We start from the raw sequence: 17,581 nt of genomic DNA, 5'->3' as shown, positions 1-17,581 counted from the left end.
CTCTACAGTTACCACCTCATTTAATCCTCATAAGATCTATACGAGGGGAGTGCTGTCAGTGGTAGTTCCATCTTAATGATGAAGGAAGCAAACTTAGGTTGAGTAGCCTGCCCAGGTCATACGTCCAGCACACGGAACAAGTGAGGTTTGAATCTAGGCACTTGGACTCTTAACCGGCACCCCGTGCTGTGGTTGAAATTGTTTAGAAACGAGTCCCAAGTACAGCAGTGGTATTAAGAGTGAAGAGGGCCAAGGAAGAAGGGATTCACTTGGAAACAGCTTCTTGAGGTGCTGGGGTTCATGTTAGGGAGAGCTGTCCTGTTTTCCAGAAGCCTCTGGAGATCCCCCCTCTGGACAGTTGGCTTCCATCAGTCAGCATGGCAGACTTTGTCTCTGTGAACTCAGGCTCAGGACAAGGGTTAGGAGTAAAGGCTGTTCATTCTGGGATTAATGTTAGATGGGAACCGTGTCATGTTCCAGAAACTCATCCTCTCAACATGGTAGGTTAGAGCGGTGCAGATTGCAGGTCAGTTTAAGGAAGAATTTTCCATAGCAGTGACCATGAGATTTGGAGTTGCCATATGCACTAATAATAAACAACTTTATAAAAGCATAAAAAGGTTTTATAGCATAGCAAAAGAAGCTTAATATTCAATACGGTGACTTTTGCCAAATCGACAATTTTGGCCGATATGGGTTTCACCAAGGAACCAAAAAACCCATACACCAAGAGCACCGTTTTCCCCTTGTATAAAGACTATGAGTTTCTGAAGATATGGGTGGCATTCATGTGGACTTATTCTCCAAATCTTGAAATACTGGAATTAAAGGCAGCTTCTTGAAGCTTCAAAGAAAAAAAATTTAGAAGAAGTGAGAGGAAATGCCTCTCTCCAAAAGGTAGTATGTACGGGTTTGGGAAAACTTAACACAAGTTGAAGTTTTATATTGCATTATTGGAGAAAGAGTATTGACATATGTCTGATATTTTGCAGCACACATTAGAGATCCTCTTAAGCATCTGTAATACCGTTGTCAGAGACAGGACAGTGAGCTGCAATGACCAGACCCTCCACATATTTTATCTACTCCTAGAAATGGGGAGATTCACAGGATGAGCCAGTTTAGGACAGAGAATGAGTTCAGATGACTTTTTAGTGGGAAAGCATTCTTGGAGGTCATCTGCTCATCCTTTTATTTTATTTTATTTTATTTTTTATTTATTTGTCAGAGAGAGAGACTACAAGCAGGGGGAGCGGCAGGCAGAGGGAGAGGCAGGCTCTCCGCTGAGCAGGGAGACAGATGCGGGCTTGATCCCAGGACCCTGGGATCATGACCTGAGCCAAAGGCAGCCGCTTAACCGACTGAGCCACCCCGGCGTCCCATGCTCATCCTTTAAGTTAAGGAAACAGATTTGTGTTAACTTTTGAGTCTTGTCCCCGTGTCTCTGAGGAGCATTCCACAGGCAGCTGTAGACATTAAACCAAAGGAAAAGCAGATTAGGAGACAGATTTTAGGAGGCACCTTCATAGGAATGACATATTTTTATCCAGTGGATCATCTGCCTTAAAGAAGTAGCCAGAGGCCAATACAAGAAAAGACACGTCCTTTCGCCTAGAGCATGGTGAAAGTCCGGGTGAGAGAGAGGCGTTGTCCGGCAAGCGTGGCTGGTAGCAGTGTGCACTGGGTAACTTCAGTCCGGACCACAGTTCTGAATGGGGAACACAGAGACCTAACTCTGTTTACAATCATGGAAAGTCTATTTCCTGTAGTTTTTATGAGAAGGTAGCTTCCCCACCCCTGCCTCTCGTTCAGTTTGAGATGAAGAGGAACTTCCTATGTTTAAATATTTTTTTAGGGGCGCCTGGGTGGCTCAGTCCGTGAAACAACTGCCTTCGGCTCAGGTCATGATCCCAGGGTCCTGGGATCGAACCTGAAGATGCTTAACTGTCATGTCAACTCCGATAAGTGTTAGAAGATAGTTTTGAGGGATGCCTGGGTGGCTCAGTGGGTTAAGCATCTGCCTTCAGGGTCCTGGGATCGAATCCCACAGCAGGCTCCTTGTTCAGCGAGGGGCCTGCTTCTGCCTCTGCCCCTCCCCACCTCTTTGTGCATGTGCACCCACTCTCTCAAATAAATAAAATGTTTAATAAAAATTAAAAATAAATAAGTATTTTTTTTTAGACAGTGGAATATTTGGATCCCAGCATAAAGGTGGGGAATCTGACTCTGGGGAGGGTATATCAGAAAGAAGTTCCTGGAGGAAGTGATGTTTGAGGTGAGAAGTTTAATGGATTAATAGGAAGAAGATAGAGTGTTCCAGGTTATTGGACGGAGATTATGGAGATGAAAAATACACGAAACACCACATGAAGACGCGGAGGTGAGAAAACATGGGGAAATGCAAGTAGTTCTGGTGTGACTGGTGTATTGGATGAAAGGTTGGGAGTGGCCAGAGAGGGGAGCTTCAGGGCAAGCAGAGACGGTACTGAAGGCAGAGAAACCAGTTTGCAAGCTCGGACATGTTTCAGGCCAGAAATAATGGGTGCCTGAGCTCAGAGAATGACATTGAGTGGGAGGGAGGAGAGAAGTGGGTGGATAAGAGAAAGATTAGGAAAAAGAACTAACTGCTGGCTGTAGGAGTAAAGGAAGAAGCAGGTCGGCTGGCTCCTGAGGTTCCAGGTTGGGTGACCGGGTGCATCGCGGTGCCATTCACCGAGATTCAGAATCCTGGGAAGGAAGCGAGGTGGGACATCCGGCTTTGAGATCTGTGGGACCCGAAGGTGTGCATCCAGGTGGGTGCGAGGCGGGGGTTCTAGAGCAAAGTGGTGGTAGTCGATGTTTCGGTTATGGTCATTCCACCAGGCTGACTGTGTAGATTGACAAGAGGCCCGAGAGGGGAGCGCACCAGCATGTAGAGGGTCTCAGAAGAAATTGAGGTAGGGGAAGGCTAGAGAACCAGCAGAGTTTGGGAGGGTGGGAGGGCTGAGAGCCCAGTTCTGAAGAAGGGTCAGGATTTAACGCCGGATTCTTCTTCGTCTCACACGATTTGTTCTTACACGTGCCCTAGTCTTGTCAGTGAAATCCCGGGTTCCTCAGGAACAGGGACTGAATATGTATCTCTAAAGCATTTAGTAGACTGGTGCTGAGCACGCTGGTGAGTGCGCTTCATATTTTTTGGTTAACTGGTCAACCTTATTCTGTCTCCACATTTAAACTCCACAAAGATGTCAGGTGAGTTTAGGCAGGATCTCCTTCCCTTTAATCTGTGTCATCAGGGAGTGTGCCCGTGTTATAAAGGTATTTGTGTCTACTACCAGCAGGCCTGGCACGCTGCCCGTGTACTTAGAGGGAGCTGACCTGTGATTTTAGTTTTTAAACTCCTCTAGCATACCTAATGCAGCGTAGGGCCCAACCATCGACCTCCCCACTGTGTGGATTTATGACTGCCAGGAGGCAACAAGCTAGCCGTGGGTGATTGACTGTCATGGAAATAGAGTCCAATTAGTTGTATAAGCGTAAGCAGCTCAGCTTGAAGTCCACTGAGATGCTACCAGGAAACTGAGGCATTTGTATAGGATTGTTTGGAAAAAGAAGGGACTGGTGCATAAAACCTTAGTATGATCTTGACACCTATGCAGTAATTCTATCCGTTATCATTCGTCTCTCTCAGCGTCATAAAGAGGAGAAATGCCTTGGCCTGTGCTCCCATGTCTTTCCCTGGCCATCATATTTCCCGCTGGGAAAGTGTGGGTGCCTTAGTCTCTGTGTAGAGAAGGGGGGGGGAAGATGGGAGGTTCACTTAGAAATTAAGGATCCTTCTTGCTGTTAGGCAGTCGTGAGTAGTTTCTTGTGTCTAGTATCTCTTGCAGGTAGCAGAAAGGATACATTTCATTCTCTCCCTAGCCTAGTGCAGAAGTACAACAGAGCATATTTTTCTATCTTAATGAGCATAAAATTAAGTGCACGGGGCGAAGAAAAGCACCTAAAGCCACATAACGAGCATTTTCTCAAAAATTGGATTTTTCTCTCCTGAGCTCTGCCCCAGAGCTTCCTACTATGTATTTGGGGAGGGGGGGGATCACTTCTGTCTGCTCCAGCTGCTCAAAGTGAGACATAAAACAGATTTTTCTTCAAGGAGAGTTGAATTGTTCCCTTGCTCTGTCACTACCTCTGTAGTGGAAGAAGACACACTCCCTGGGGACTACTAGGAGAATGAGTGACTTAACAGCAGATAACAAAAGATCCCTTTCCTGAAGCCTGTGAAGGGAACAACAACAACAAGAGAAAATTCATCTGCTGAAGTTTAGAAATAGCCCCAATCGGGGCGCCTGGGTGGCACAGCGGTTGGGCGTCTGCCTTCGGTTCAGGGCGTGATCCCGGCGTTGTGGGATCGAGCCCCACATCAGGCTCCTCCGCTAGGAGCCTGCTTCTTCCTCTCCCACTCCCCCTGCTTGTGTTCACTCTCTCACTGGCTGTCTCTCTCTCTGTCAAATAAATAAATAAAATCTTAAAAAAAAAAAAAAAAGAAACAGCCCCAATCTTAAACCATGAATTCCAGGGGCTGTCTATGAGCTTAAGATCGGTTGAATTAAAATAGAAGATGATACGGGGTGTACAGCTCCCAGTGTGGGGAGAACCAGTAGGGGACTCTCAGAGGGATGCATTTAGAGCTCCAGAGGGAGCTTGGACGGAGAGGCTGGAGACCACCCGTCTGGAAGGCATTCTCTCTGGAAGGTGGGGAAGGTAGACAGGTACCTTTTCCCTTCCTATTCCAGCTTCTGATGGGGATGAGGTATAGGGCGAGGACGGTTGGCCGGAGGGCCCGGACACCCTATCCTAGGAGCCAGCTTTGTAGCCAAGGGCCAGCCGCACCAGACAAAGGCCATTGTGCGCAGAGAAATATTTGCTGAACCACCAAACAAAAATCCTGCAATCTGCAGGGCTTTATTTTAACTTGATGTTGTAACTTATCAGAGTGACCAGCTCACTCCCATATGAGGAAATAAACCAAAACCCGAGCATCAGGACAGAGCATAACCCAGCCCTCAACACACAAACATGGATCCGTATTTAGAGGTGTTGGCCCTGACAGAGTGCGTGAAGATCAGATTCCCTGGTCGTAACAGTCCACAGCCAGCCCCGGCTCCTCCCATCCCCCTTCAGGCTGCTGAACTTGTGAACTAATAGTTGAAACCTCTCTACCCTCCAGTTCTTTAGCTTAATATCTAAGGGAAGGATTTGAGCAGTGTCCAGGTAAACAGAAAGGAGTCAGGACATTCCACCCGTTCTATGTGGGGCAAATGAGTAGACCAGTGGCTTTCAACTAGGGGGTCCTTCGCCCTTCTTCCCAGGAGACACTTGGCGATGTGTGAGGACAGTTCTGGTTGTCACAGCCGGTGCGGTACGGCAGGCATCTAGCGGGTAGAGGGCAGGGATGCGGCCAAGCATTCTCCCGCGACACACAGACCGCACGGCACAGGGTTGCCCAGTCGAAAATGTAGTACCAAAGGGGAGAAACCCGGAGATAAACTTTTCCGTGGAAAGATTAATTAATAAGCAAACAAACAATCCAACATGCCACCCATTCAGATTCTGTGGGAAAAGTAGAGGGATCGATATATAACATTTAGAATGAAAATTTACATTAGAAAAGACAAAAATTTGAAGAACTAATACATGCCGTCAAGGAAGTTGAAAAAAAAAATGTCCCCTTTAAAACAGGAAGTGAAAGATGAGGGGCTAGAATAAAGTTACAAAGAAGCTGCACGAGGTGCAGATTAAATTCCAGAAGCACGCCATTGCTCAGAGCACGCACAGCTGCACCAGCAGCTGGAAGAAGCGGAATCGGAGTTACAGGAAAAGCAGTGAGGAAGAGGGACTTGGAGGTCACTGCAAAACAGGAAAGGAAAACAGAAATGGTCCTAGCCAGAGTGGGGAGATAAGGGGACCAGAAGAGAGGCAGGAGGAGGGAACCTGTATGCAAATTCACTGGCAGGAATGCTGGCAACATTCACTGGGGAAGAGCCTGGAACAAACTGAGAAAAGGCAAGGGTCAAAGGATAGAAAACTGTTCTGAAATGAAAGAAAACGAAGAAAAATGGACCCATCATGATCCCGACCAACTTACTGAATTTCAAGGAGGAAGAACCGCCTACAAATAAATTAACCAAAAAATTAAGCACACCTACCGGTTTTTTTTTAAACTTAAAATACTTTTAAAAACACATTCTTTTAATTGAAAGACCTATAGGAAGGTATACAAACCTTAAGCGCAGCGCTCAGTAAGTTTTACAAAAGGCACGGACTTTGTAAGCACATCTAGGTCAAGAGCCAGAGCTTTTCCAGCCCCTCGCAGCCCCACGCCCGGCCGCCTGCACGGCCTCGCTGAACACACTGTGACCCGCACCAAAGCCGCTCTCCTCTGTGAGCTGAAGACCATCGTTATGTGCTTAAATGGTCCCCCCAAAATCAAAAGAAGAATAAGGTTTCATGACTCATGGAAATTAGATGAAGTCCAAATTTCAGTGTCCGTAAGTTTTAGTGGAACTTAGCCATGCTGGTTTGTTCATGCGTCCTCTGTGGCTGCCTTTCCACTCTGTCAGCAGGGGTGAGTACCCACCACGGACACTGCACGCCCTGCAAAGCCTTAAACGCCATCTGGCCCTTAACATAGGTGTCCTGGCCCCTGTCCTAACGTAACTGCTTTTCCAACTTCGCACCACATGGATCAGTTGGCCTGTTCCTGAACTGAGTGTGTATCCTACCACAAATATACATGTATTCCTTTGTTTTCTGACTTTTTTTGGCTCCGTGTTGCGTATGTGAGGTTCATCGATGTGCGTGTAGCAGTGCCTGCAGCTCCTTCGTTCTCATTACTGCGCACCGTTCTGTTTTACAAATACGCCGGTTTATCCGTCTCACCGTTGATGACCGTTTCGATTGTCTGCAGTTTGGGGCTTGTTAAGAATCGTGCCGATATAAGATATTCTGCTCTACGTCTCTTGGAACATGGATGTATACATTTACATATTTCCGTGGGATAGATACCCAAGACTGAAGTCGTCTGTATTCAGCTCAAGTTGCTACTATTCGTTTCCCAAAGTGGTTGTGACAGTTTAAACTCCTACCAGCGGTGCGCCCCGTCCTCACCAGCAATAGTATCCACGGTCTTGCGGCCTTTGTGGGAGGTGTGGCGGGGGTTGTATCTCATCGTGGCTTTACTTTGCGCTTCCCTCGTGATTGGTGAGGTTGAGCACCTTTTCATACCTGTTCATACTTTTCTGTAGAGTGCCCATTCAAGCCATTTACCCATTTCTCTGTTGTGTTTCTGCCTTTTTCTTATTGATTGGCAAGGGTTCTTTATTTATGGTGGATATGATTTTTTTTGTTGTTGGACATGTGTATTGCAGTTCTTGGAATATTAAAAGTTTGACCCGGGAATTCTATATGCAGTTATGTTGCCATTCACACGTAAAACCTTCATTAAAACATTTCCAAATATACCAGAACTCAAATTTTCAAGAGATGAATCCGATAAGTAATGGATTAGGGAAGTTATATATATGATGGGACTGGTAGTGAACACTCAATGTATTCAGATGTGAAGTCTGCATTTAAATAACTGTGATAATTGTTTTTCTAAAACAAGGGTAATTGATTTACTTACATTTGAAATTGTTTTATATCGAATATCTCTTTGATAACAGAGAGGAAAAATATGTTCACGAGGATACCCGCAAAAAGCAGGAGACAAAGTAAAGGAGGAGGTGGGAGAAATTATAAGGGTGCTAACTTCTTTCTCTGCAAAAGTACAGTGAGCATTACTAAAACATACTACAGATTTTTCTAAATTACCAGGGGTGGGGGTGGGGAGTAAAAGAAAATATAAAACCTGCAACAAAAGACAGGAGGAAAAAACAACAAGGACACAGTATGCAAAGCATGTCATAAAATGACAGAAGACCATACATATGTTATGCCAATAAATGTAAATAGGGTAAACTCACATATTGAATTTAAGATGAATAGCATTAAACAGCACCAAAAAAGGTTAATAAACCTTACTTTACTACGGAAAAACAGAAGCATATATTGCTCACTGATTCAGAGTATGTACTGCATTCTATAGAACATTACCCCAGCCTTGCAAAATATTGTCACCTGTCTGGCACCATAACCAAGTACAAGCCCATTGCTACAGAGAAGATACACACACGCACACGTATGTATATGACATGTACAAATACGTATGTGTGTATATGTGTATGTGTATATATATGTGTATACATAACGAGATGTAGTTTCTCATGTCTATGTAAGTATGTGTAAGGAGATGTATAGCTTTATGGATATAGAAACATATACATGAGAATAATTAGGTTTGTAAATATATACTAGTCTTATAAGTAAGCATACTTGGTTGTAAGTTCAGTTTTTTTCTATAGAGTATCTTCTCCCCAGTACAGACATATAATCAAGGAAAGCGATCCAGCTGTCTCTGTATTGAAATCTATCTATCTTACCTGTTTTCGTAGATGTAGAATCAGGAAAAGGGATGTCGTTAAAGGAAGCAATGCTTCTGAAGGACTCCTTGGGCTGCCTTGTAAACTGGCCGAAGGGAAAGAATGACTTTGCTTTCGTTTGGCACTGGGAGCTGCGTCTTCCTTCCCCGAGAAACCCGACCATGCAGTGTGGAGGCTGGCTTGGTTTGGGATCTGTCTGTATCTCTTTTCCTAGCTGCTGGGGTGGAGTGGCCAAGATTTGGTTTGCATCTTCTCCTTGAAAATCTCCTTTCTCTGCCTCTAACTGGGTAAGTTTTGAGCTCTCCTGATTGGGGGCAGAAGGTAGTCCCTAAAAGCTACATTCTGTTCTAGTTCCAGTGGAAGATCCTGCAGTCAGTCCATTACTTTGACTTTTCTCCAGACAATAGAAGCTGGAATAGAGCCCAGAAGTTCTGGCATCTTCTTATATTCTATTTTCTGTATCCCATGTAGTCTCCTAGCGCCTATAAAGAGCTTTCAGACCACTACTTCCAACACCCACATTCTTACATTTTCTTTCCCTAGCCTCCCCTGGTCTCCCCTCCCTCCCGCCCCCACTCCATATGCTTCCTTCTGCAATCCTCTTTGTGTTATGTTCAAAATAGTGTATATTTGGAGCAAGTCATTTTTAATCCTTTAGTTGAAAATATTCGTTCATTCATGAAACATTTAAGCATTGATAGGTTGAGAACAGAGCTAGGTGACTACATCTCATCTCATCCTCGACAATTCTGGAATGTAGGAACATTATTCTAACTGCTTTTAAGGCTTGTAAGGGTTGTGTAACTTGGCCACAGTCACACAATTTGTTTGGCAGAGCCTGGACAGCAGCTGCCTATTGAGTTCGTATTATGCGCCGAAGACTGCACGGAGCCCTCTGTGTAGTTTGCACCGGAAGGCGTGAGGATTAGGGGTTGGGAAGGTAACTCGTCGCAGTTCCCCAGGTCTCTGCAAAATCCGTGTGCTTTCTGTTGTGCCATGCTAATAGTAAAAATGTGCTGTGATGCAGGCCTTGATGTTTCTGTTTTCTGCACGGTGCTCTGGGAATCCAGAGGGAAAGTGGACCTGAGAAGTGCACTGGAGTTTCAGAGAAGAGGTGCCATTTAAATTAGACCTTGAGAGAGGAGCTTTTCCAAAGAGCGAAATGAGGGAAGGCACTGCTGTCAGTGAGGGAACCCATTTGAAGACACGGAGGGATTGCACGGTTGTGTGGCGGGAGCTGTGCTGGCCACTGCCCCATACGGGGCTGGGAGGTGTGCAGAGACGGCTCCACAGGGGCCTTGTGGACTGCTCTGGAATTCGGGTTCTTTCTCTTGTCTAACGTGAGGTCATCGGTGGGAAGTGGTGTGATCAGATTTTTGGGGAGCTGTATAAACTGGTGGAATTGGGTAAGATAACCTAGAAGGGCTGAGATCAGTTAGACCAGGCCCATAATTCAGGCAAGAGCCTGACCCAGGACCTTAGAGGGGGATGAAGAGCCTCCAAGAGCGGAAGCCGTAAGAGGCAAGCATGTCCCATCAATTCATCGGCTGGACTGCAACACACCATTGCGAACCTTTTTGGGGGGATCAAACCGTTCTATTGAGGGGCTTCAGGGAAATATCAAAGGGCTAGGAGTTCAGTGAGATCAACATCCTCAGCCTGGCCGGGACCTCCCCAGCTTCACAGTGGCCTGAAAGCTCTGCAGACCCTTTCTTGTTTTTTTATTTTATTTTATTTTATTTTATTTTATTTTATTTTATTTTATTTTGAGAGAAAGGGGAGGGGTGCAGAGGGAGAGGGAGAGAGAGAACCTTAGCAGGCTGCACACCCCACGTGGAGCCCGACGCGGGGCTCAGTCTCACAACCCTGAGATCGTGACCTGAGTCAAAATCAAGAGTCGGATGTTTAACCAACTGAGCCACCCAGATGCCCCTTCTTTTTGTTTTTAAAGCCAGGAACACAACTGAACTCATGTTCACAAACTTGCTCATACACTTGTTCTTCGTGTGGGTAGTAACCCAAACACTGTTTTGCTTGTATGCAGTGTGTATGTGTGATGTATGTATGCTCATGGACGTGTGATTACGTGTGTATACTGACTATAGTGTATTATACATGCAGTATTGAAATTTGCTTTTTTTCCCCCCTTAAAATATCTTGGAGGTCATTTTTTGTCCGTAAATCTGGAGCTGCCTGGCTCCTCTGGATACTGCTTAGCATTTCATTTTATAGCCGTGCCACGTTTAGAAACGTAATGTGTTGTGATGGACATTGAGGTTTCTGATATTTTGCCATTACAAATGATGCAGTGCGGGGCGCCTGGGTGGCACAGCGGTTAGGCGTCTGCCTTCGGCTCAGGGCGTGATCCCGGCATTCTGGGATTGAGCCCCACATCAGGCTTCTCTGCTAGGAGTCTGCTTCTTCCTCTCCCACTCCCCCTGCCTGTGTTCTCTCTCTCTGGCTGTCTCTCTCTCTGTCAAAGAAATAAATAAAATCTTTAAAAAAAAACAAAAACAAATGATGCAGTGAGTATTTTTGTATATACATATCATTTTGCACATATCCAAATTTCCAGAAATGAATTCTTACAAGAGTTGAAATTCTTTGAAATTGCTGAGTCAAATGGACTCATGTGCAGTTGTAATTTTAATATATTGCTAAATTACTTCCCATACTGCCTGTTTTCCTATCCCTCACCAACACAGGACGTTCATGGTGACTCATCTGAAAGGTAAAACTGGTACCTTATTGTAGCTTTACAGGTGTTTGAGCCATTTGCATTTCCCTTTTTATCCTTTTCAAATTTTTCTCTTGAATTACTGACCTTATATAGCTGTAGGAGATCTTGATATTTTAAGGAAATTAGCCTTTTGTCTGGTATGAATTCCAGATATCTCTCCCCAGTGTGTTATTTGTCTTTTAGCTTGACTTTTGGTAGTTTTTTGAGGGACACAGTTCAGCCCATAAACATAGGTTTGGCTATTTTTTTTTTTTTTTTTTTTAGTTAAATTTAGCATGATTTCTATGTATGTGGGGGGAGGGCTTTAGAATTTCATGTTATACTTAGAGAAGATTTCCCTTTTCCATGAATATTTTTTTTAAAGATTTTATTTATTTATTTGACACAGACAGCCAGCGAGAGAGGGAACACAAGCAGGGGGAGTGGGAGAGGAAGAAGCAGGCTCCCAGCGGAGGAGCCTGATGTGGGGCTCGATCCCAGAATGCCGGGATCACGCCCTGAGCCGAAGGCAGACGCCTAACGACTGCGCCACCCAGGCGCCCCTCCATGAATATTTTTAAAAGCTCTCCCATTGTTTTTCTTTCAGAACTTGCATAGTTTACTTCTTTTATTTAAATCTTCCAACTCTTTGGAATATATTTGGGGGTAAAGTATTAAGTATGGATCAGACTTTTCCCCCAGTTGTCTCAACACCGTGCGTTGAAAAATTCATCTTCCCCGTTGATTTAAAATGCCATTAGGTATCTTCTTATGTGTGGATCTTATCTACACAGGTAGACCATAAACTTTTAAAAGGCAGCAATCAGATATTATCCTATCTTGAATCCCCCATAAAGCTAAGCATAATATTCTGCATAAAAGAGTTATGACATTGTTTTTACATTTAAAGAGTTGGGACTTAATATATAGGAAAGTACACAAAGTATTCACATACAACTCAATGAAAATTTATAAAATGAATGCCTCGGTAACCACAACCTAGATCAAAAAATAGGCCATTTCCAGCTCCTCAGATGCCCCTGTGCACCTGTCCCATTCACATTCCTCTTCCATCCTCCAGAGGCAGCCACTCTCTTGACTTGTGACAATGATTTTCTTTTTTTCTTTATAATAAGATTGGACCGTAGAAAATCACCATTGTTTGTAGGTAAAGAGCCGTCAAACGTCTGCAATTTCATATTTCAACCTAGTAATTTTACCACCTCTGCATGGGTCTTTAAACAGTAGTTTAGTGGAGCCTATTTTTGAATATTATTTAACTGTGATCGTACTGTATTTGTTCTTTGCTGTGCTGCTTTCCTTCACTATGATGTTGTGCTGTTCAGCCATGTCGTTGAAGGTTGTCCGTTCTCTGCTAGACAGATGCCATTATGCGACCGCTGCGCTTTGTCCCTCCCACTGTTGCTGGATTAGAGTTTCCAGTTTTGACTGTTAAAACCAAGGTTGCGATGAACATCTTTGTACATGTGTTTTGATGCATGTAACTAAGATTTCTTCTAGGACAGAATCCACAAGGTAGGGCCTGCTGCCTTAGTTGTTTTTGTTTTAAGTTTTTAATGTTGAGCTGATTTTACATTTATAGAAGAGTTGCAAAATTGGAACAGAGGGGTTCTGTCTACCCTTCATCCAGCTGCCCCTAATGTAAACATCTTACATAGTTATGGTGCATTTAAAAATCAGACGTTAATGTTGGTACAGTACTACGAACTGCAGACTTTGGATTTCATCGGCGTTTCCGCTAACGTCCGCTCTCTGTTCTAGGACCGATGCGGGATTCCACATTGCACTGCATTGTCACATTTCTTTAGACATAAAACAAACTTGCCAGCTGTAGTACAGTATTTGTGTAAAGTTCTTTTTGTGTTCAGCCTTAGAGAGTAGCTATTACTTAGTCATTTGGGTCTCCTTTCTTTCATTGAGAAAAATTCATGTAAAATTCATCCAGGTTGCATGCATCAATTATTCCTTTTTTTAAAAAAAAAAATTGCAGCAAACGTCCTATAACATAAAACTAACCACTGGAAAGTAAGGCCGCCAGTCGCATTGAGTACATTTACAGTGCGAAGCCGCCACCTCTGTCTGGTTCCAGAACGTGATCTTCACCCCAGAACTAAGCCCCGTACTCGCTCAGCAGTTACCCAGCCTCTGGCAGCGGTCGGTCTGCCTTCTGTGTCTGCGGCCTCGCCGTTCTGGATGTTTCCCGTGAATGGGACCGCACAGTACGCGATGGTTTGCGTCTTTCACACATTCCTGTTTTTGAGGCTCCTCGCGTTGTACCGCATGTCAGTACTTTGCTCCTTTTTTGTTTGTTTAAACGGTGGTGAAATATAACCTAACATTTGCCATTTGCACTATTTTTACATGTACAGTTTCGTGGTATTAACTACACCCACAGCATCATGCAACCAGTCCCCACTACCTATCTCCAAAACGTTTTCATCCCCGCATACAGAAAGGCAGTACCCAGTAAGTCCCCCTTCTCTGCCCTGCCAGGCCCTGGAACCTTCTAGTCTAATTTTTATCTCTAGGAACTTGCCTGTTGTAAGTATCTCATCTAATCTAAATGGAATCGTGCAACAGTTGTCCTTTTGTGTCTGGCTGGTTTCACCCAGCATCATGTTTTCCAGGCTCGTCCACGTTGTAGCAGGTGTCAGAACCTCATTCCTTTTTGCGGTTGGGTAATAGTCCACTGTGTGGCTTCCCTGCGTTTTGTCCATCTGTTGATGGACATTTGTGTTGTTTTCACTTTTTGGCTCTTGTGAACAATGCTGCTGTGAAATTGGCCTACAAGTATCTGAGTGAGTCGTTATTTTTTATTCTTTCGTGTATATCCCCAGGAGTAGAGTGGTTTGCCTACCCCGGTCAGAACGCGTACAGTGGGAAACTGAATTCCAAAGTGGTGGAAGACCACAGTCTTGACAACACTTGATTTTACCAGATTCTTCAGTTTTTGCCAGGCTGCCCGGTGTGCCGTGGTGTTGCACTGCGATTCTAATTTGCATTTCGTGATTCCTAATGGAGTTGAACACATTTTCACATGTTTATAAGCCATTTGAATTTCCTGTTTTGTAATGTGCCCATTAATTTTCCTATTGGTGGTTTGCCTTTCTAAATTACTGTTGATGAACCGATGCCTCCAAATAATGTTTACTCTGTGTTTCTGCAGAACAAATAGTGGAGAAAGATGAAGGTCCGTATTATACTCACCTGGGATCTGGCCCCACGGTAGCCTCTATCCGGGAGCTCATGGAGGAGCGGTGAGTGACGCCCAGGTGCCCACGCAGAGGTGGGCAGTTGTTAAGAGAGCATGGCATTGAAGCGCCTCTCATGGTCATTGCCTCGTACTGGACGACGTACAGGAAGGAGGTCATGATACCCAGACTGTGGAAGGTTGACTACAGGTTTCTCTCTCTCCGTAGGTCTGCCCTCTCTATCTTCCCCTCCCCTGCTCTTCTCTCTCTCTCTCTCGAGCTATTTTTTATTGATGAAATGTGGTGCAATGACTCTGCGTCCCATAGTGTTTCCTGAGGTCAGAATTTTGCTGCTGGCTTTTCTGCAGTATTGTTCACTGTGTCCTTCTGCCCTCGCTGTGGCCTGTAAATTCGCAGGTAGAGCTAAAGACTTCATGGGAATCAGATCATTTTTTCTTTCTTTTTTTCTAAACGACTTCATAGATGGTATTTTCTGCCTCCACTAAGAGGAATAGAAGGAATAGAATGTCTCCTCGTTGGCCAGTGGGTGTCTATTCAGGTCGTGTCCTGAGTCGTTCTGACACTGTCCCAGGAGTCTTTGATAGCTTTCTCGATTCCTCGTACGGCATTATGCTCGGGGCTCGCATTCTCCATTCACCCAAGTAGTCCCAGTCCCCTTTCCTGGGGGAAAAAGTGTTTAAAAAACAAACTCTCAACTAGGTGTGCCCATTGCTTCTAGGCCATTTCTGTAGAAAGAGCTAAGATGTATGTGTTGGGTTTTTATTTTTCGTTATTGATTAGTGATTAAATACATCGGAGTTTACATTGACACTTAGAATTCAAACTCAAGACTACAGGGTTTTCCCTTCACAGCCCCGTTTTGCTTTTTTTTTAAGCAGTTTGTATAGATAGAGACTTTAAAATCTATGTACGTGTCCACAGCAGATATTAAGTGCCATGAGTTCTAGTGTGTAGAAAGGTAAAATAGCTTGGGGATTGAGAGCCTGTGGACACTGGAGCTAGACTTCAAGGTCTAGTCCGGGCACTGCCCCTTCCTGCTGAGTCCTCGGGTAAGTTTCTGAACTTCTCCGTGACTCGGTTTTCTTATCTGCAAAATAGAGATGATAGCAGTACACATACGTTACAGGAGGGCTATGAAGAGATGCTGAAGCGGTGTCTGGAAACCACCTAGTGCTTACAGGGAAGGCCCACATACAGGGGTCGATCTCCTACACACATGTACTGGTGGAAGTTTTATAACAAGCATTAGTATTTTAATAGTAAAGGCAAAGATTACGCAGACATAAACCTGTTTGCGTGGACATATACACACACATGTGTGGAAGGCTGAGTGGCTCAGAGTTTCCACAGATTTGGGGACCACATTTTGTCTGATCAGGGGAGCCAAACGAATCCTGTCATTAATGTAGCAGGGAACAGGAGTCTGAACTGAAAAACTGTAATGGCATCCCTGAGTAAATAAGTGGTAAGATGGATGGAGGACCGTGATCTCCTGTAATGACTCTTAATTGTCCTGTACCATCTGGAAACATTTATATTCAGAGTAGCCCATCAGAAAAGCATTTGATCAAAGCCCCGATCTGCACATTTGAGCCTGATTGAAAGGGTACCTCCAGGTCCCTGAAAACGAAATATTTAAGACCTGGTGTGTGTTGTACATGCACGCCCACGTGCACCAACATGCACACGCATTGCAGTGCCAGGGTTGGGGCAGTCAGCATTTCGGCCAGGGATTGGATTTTCTTTTTTTTTTTTTGTAAGGAATCTTGACACTATCTTTTGCAGGTTGAGGGCTGCGGGGGAGCCCAATATACACATTGATCTGGGACAGGTTTTGTTTGTGTTTGTTTCTTGGTAACAATTGTACAGAATTTCTAGACAGCTCTCTAAATAACTTTTAGTTATAGAAGAGTATGTTTTGAAACAAGGATTAGGAGATAGTGATAAAGTTGAGATTTGTCCTTTTTTTTCCTCATTGCTTTAAAAATAACAGCCAACTGTAGATTCTTCAGAAACTGATCCAAGGGAGGAATTCCTGTCAAGACCAGGAATACTTGTGTTTTTCCTCAGCAGCTGGTTTATTTTTATCTTAAGGACCTCGTAAATTATGTAACAGGTTGCGTTTCCATCTTCGTTAGCTGCTGGTAAGCTTAGAGCCAGATGTGTGTTACCCCTCTTAGCAGGAATGTAATTTCTCATCTTTGACCCATGGGAACCTAGTCAGGTTCACTCCTGAGCCCTTTTGACATGACCCAAAGGAGTCTTCATTAGCTTCCTGGATTTCTCATATGATGAAATTTTCTAGGCTCATCTCTCAGAAATACCCACAAGGCCCTACTGCTCGCATTTTGCACACCAACGTTATGTCCATCTTTCCCCCCTTTACTCGGATTTTATCACCTGTTATTTTTATGTCATAGACCTCTTTTTAAAAAGTTTTCTTGTGGAACCAGGAGAGGAATGAATGGTCAGTGAACATCACCAGGCTGGGGGTCTAGTTTGTGAATGGGCCAGGCTGTCTCTTTCCCTAGACCTCTCCCCCAACCCTCTCTCTGCAGGAGCACTCTACCGCCAGAAGTTGGCCAAAGTCAGGAAGGGGAAGCGAACTGAAATCAAGGAGACGTTGGTGCTTTTAGCTTCTCTGGTAAAGATTTGGAAAAAGGAGGGGGAGGTCAAAAGCAAATCCTAAAATATTCTCCCAGTTTATTTATGGCTTCCACCCCTGGGAACCCAGGTCCCCCTTGACATAGGTAATTGTAGTCAGCTGTTCAAATCCGTATCTGAGAAGGGTGTGCTGCAGAGCCCCAGGGCATCCACCTGGGAAGGGGATTCTGTGCAGCCTAGGAGTTCATTCAATGTTTATTCTAAAAACAGAGAACCGGCTCTGTGCTGGCAAAACTCTGAGTTTAGGGGACTGGTCTCATGACTGTGTGATAAACGTAACCCCAAAGAAGTCCAACTTGAGATCAGTAGTTCTCAAACTCGAGCATGCTCCAGAGTCTCCCGGAGGACTCGTGAAAGCACAGATCCCAGGCCCCACCCGAGTTCCTGACCCAGCAGGTCTGGGATGGGACCCGCGAGTCTGCATTCCTCCTGAGTTCCCAGGT

General features: G+C 44.6%; 1 protein-coding gene across 4 annotated transcripts in view; it reads left to right on the top strand.

The window, feature by feature from the left end:
* Positions 1-17,581, top strand: part of TET3 (tet methylcytosine dioxygenase 3) — a 94,049-nt gene that overhangs the window by 55,876 nt on the left and 20,592 nt on the right. For all 4 annotated transcript variants that reach the window (XM_008700007.2, XM_040623312.1, XM_040623311.1 and 1 more), the window contains one exon: positions 14,429-14,519. In XM_008700007.2, the coding sequence (XP_008698229.2) occupies positions 14,429-14,519 (91 nt within the window). The remainder of the gene's footprint in view (positions 1-14,428; positions 14,520-17,581) is intronic.

The sequence above is a fragment of the Ursus maritimus genome, unplaced genomic scaffold, assembly GCF_017311325.1.
Source record: "Ursus maritimus isolate PB19 unplaced genomic scaffold, ASM1731132v1 scaffold_6, whole genome shotgun sequence".
Lineage (NCBI taxonomy): Eukaryota > Metazoa > Chordata > Mammalia > Carnivora > Ursidae > Ursus > Ursus maritimus.
Note: the sequence above shows the minus strand (reverse complement) of the source record. Positions and strands in the feature narration are given on the sequence as shown.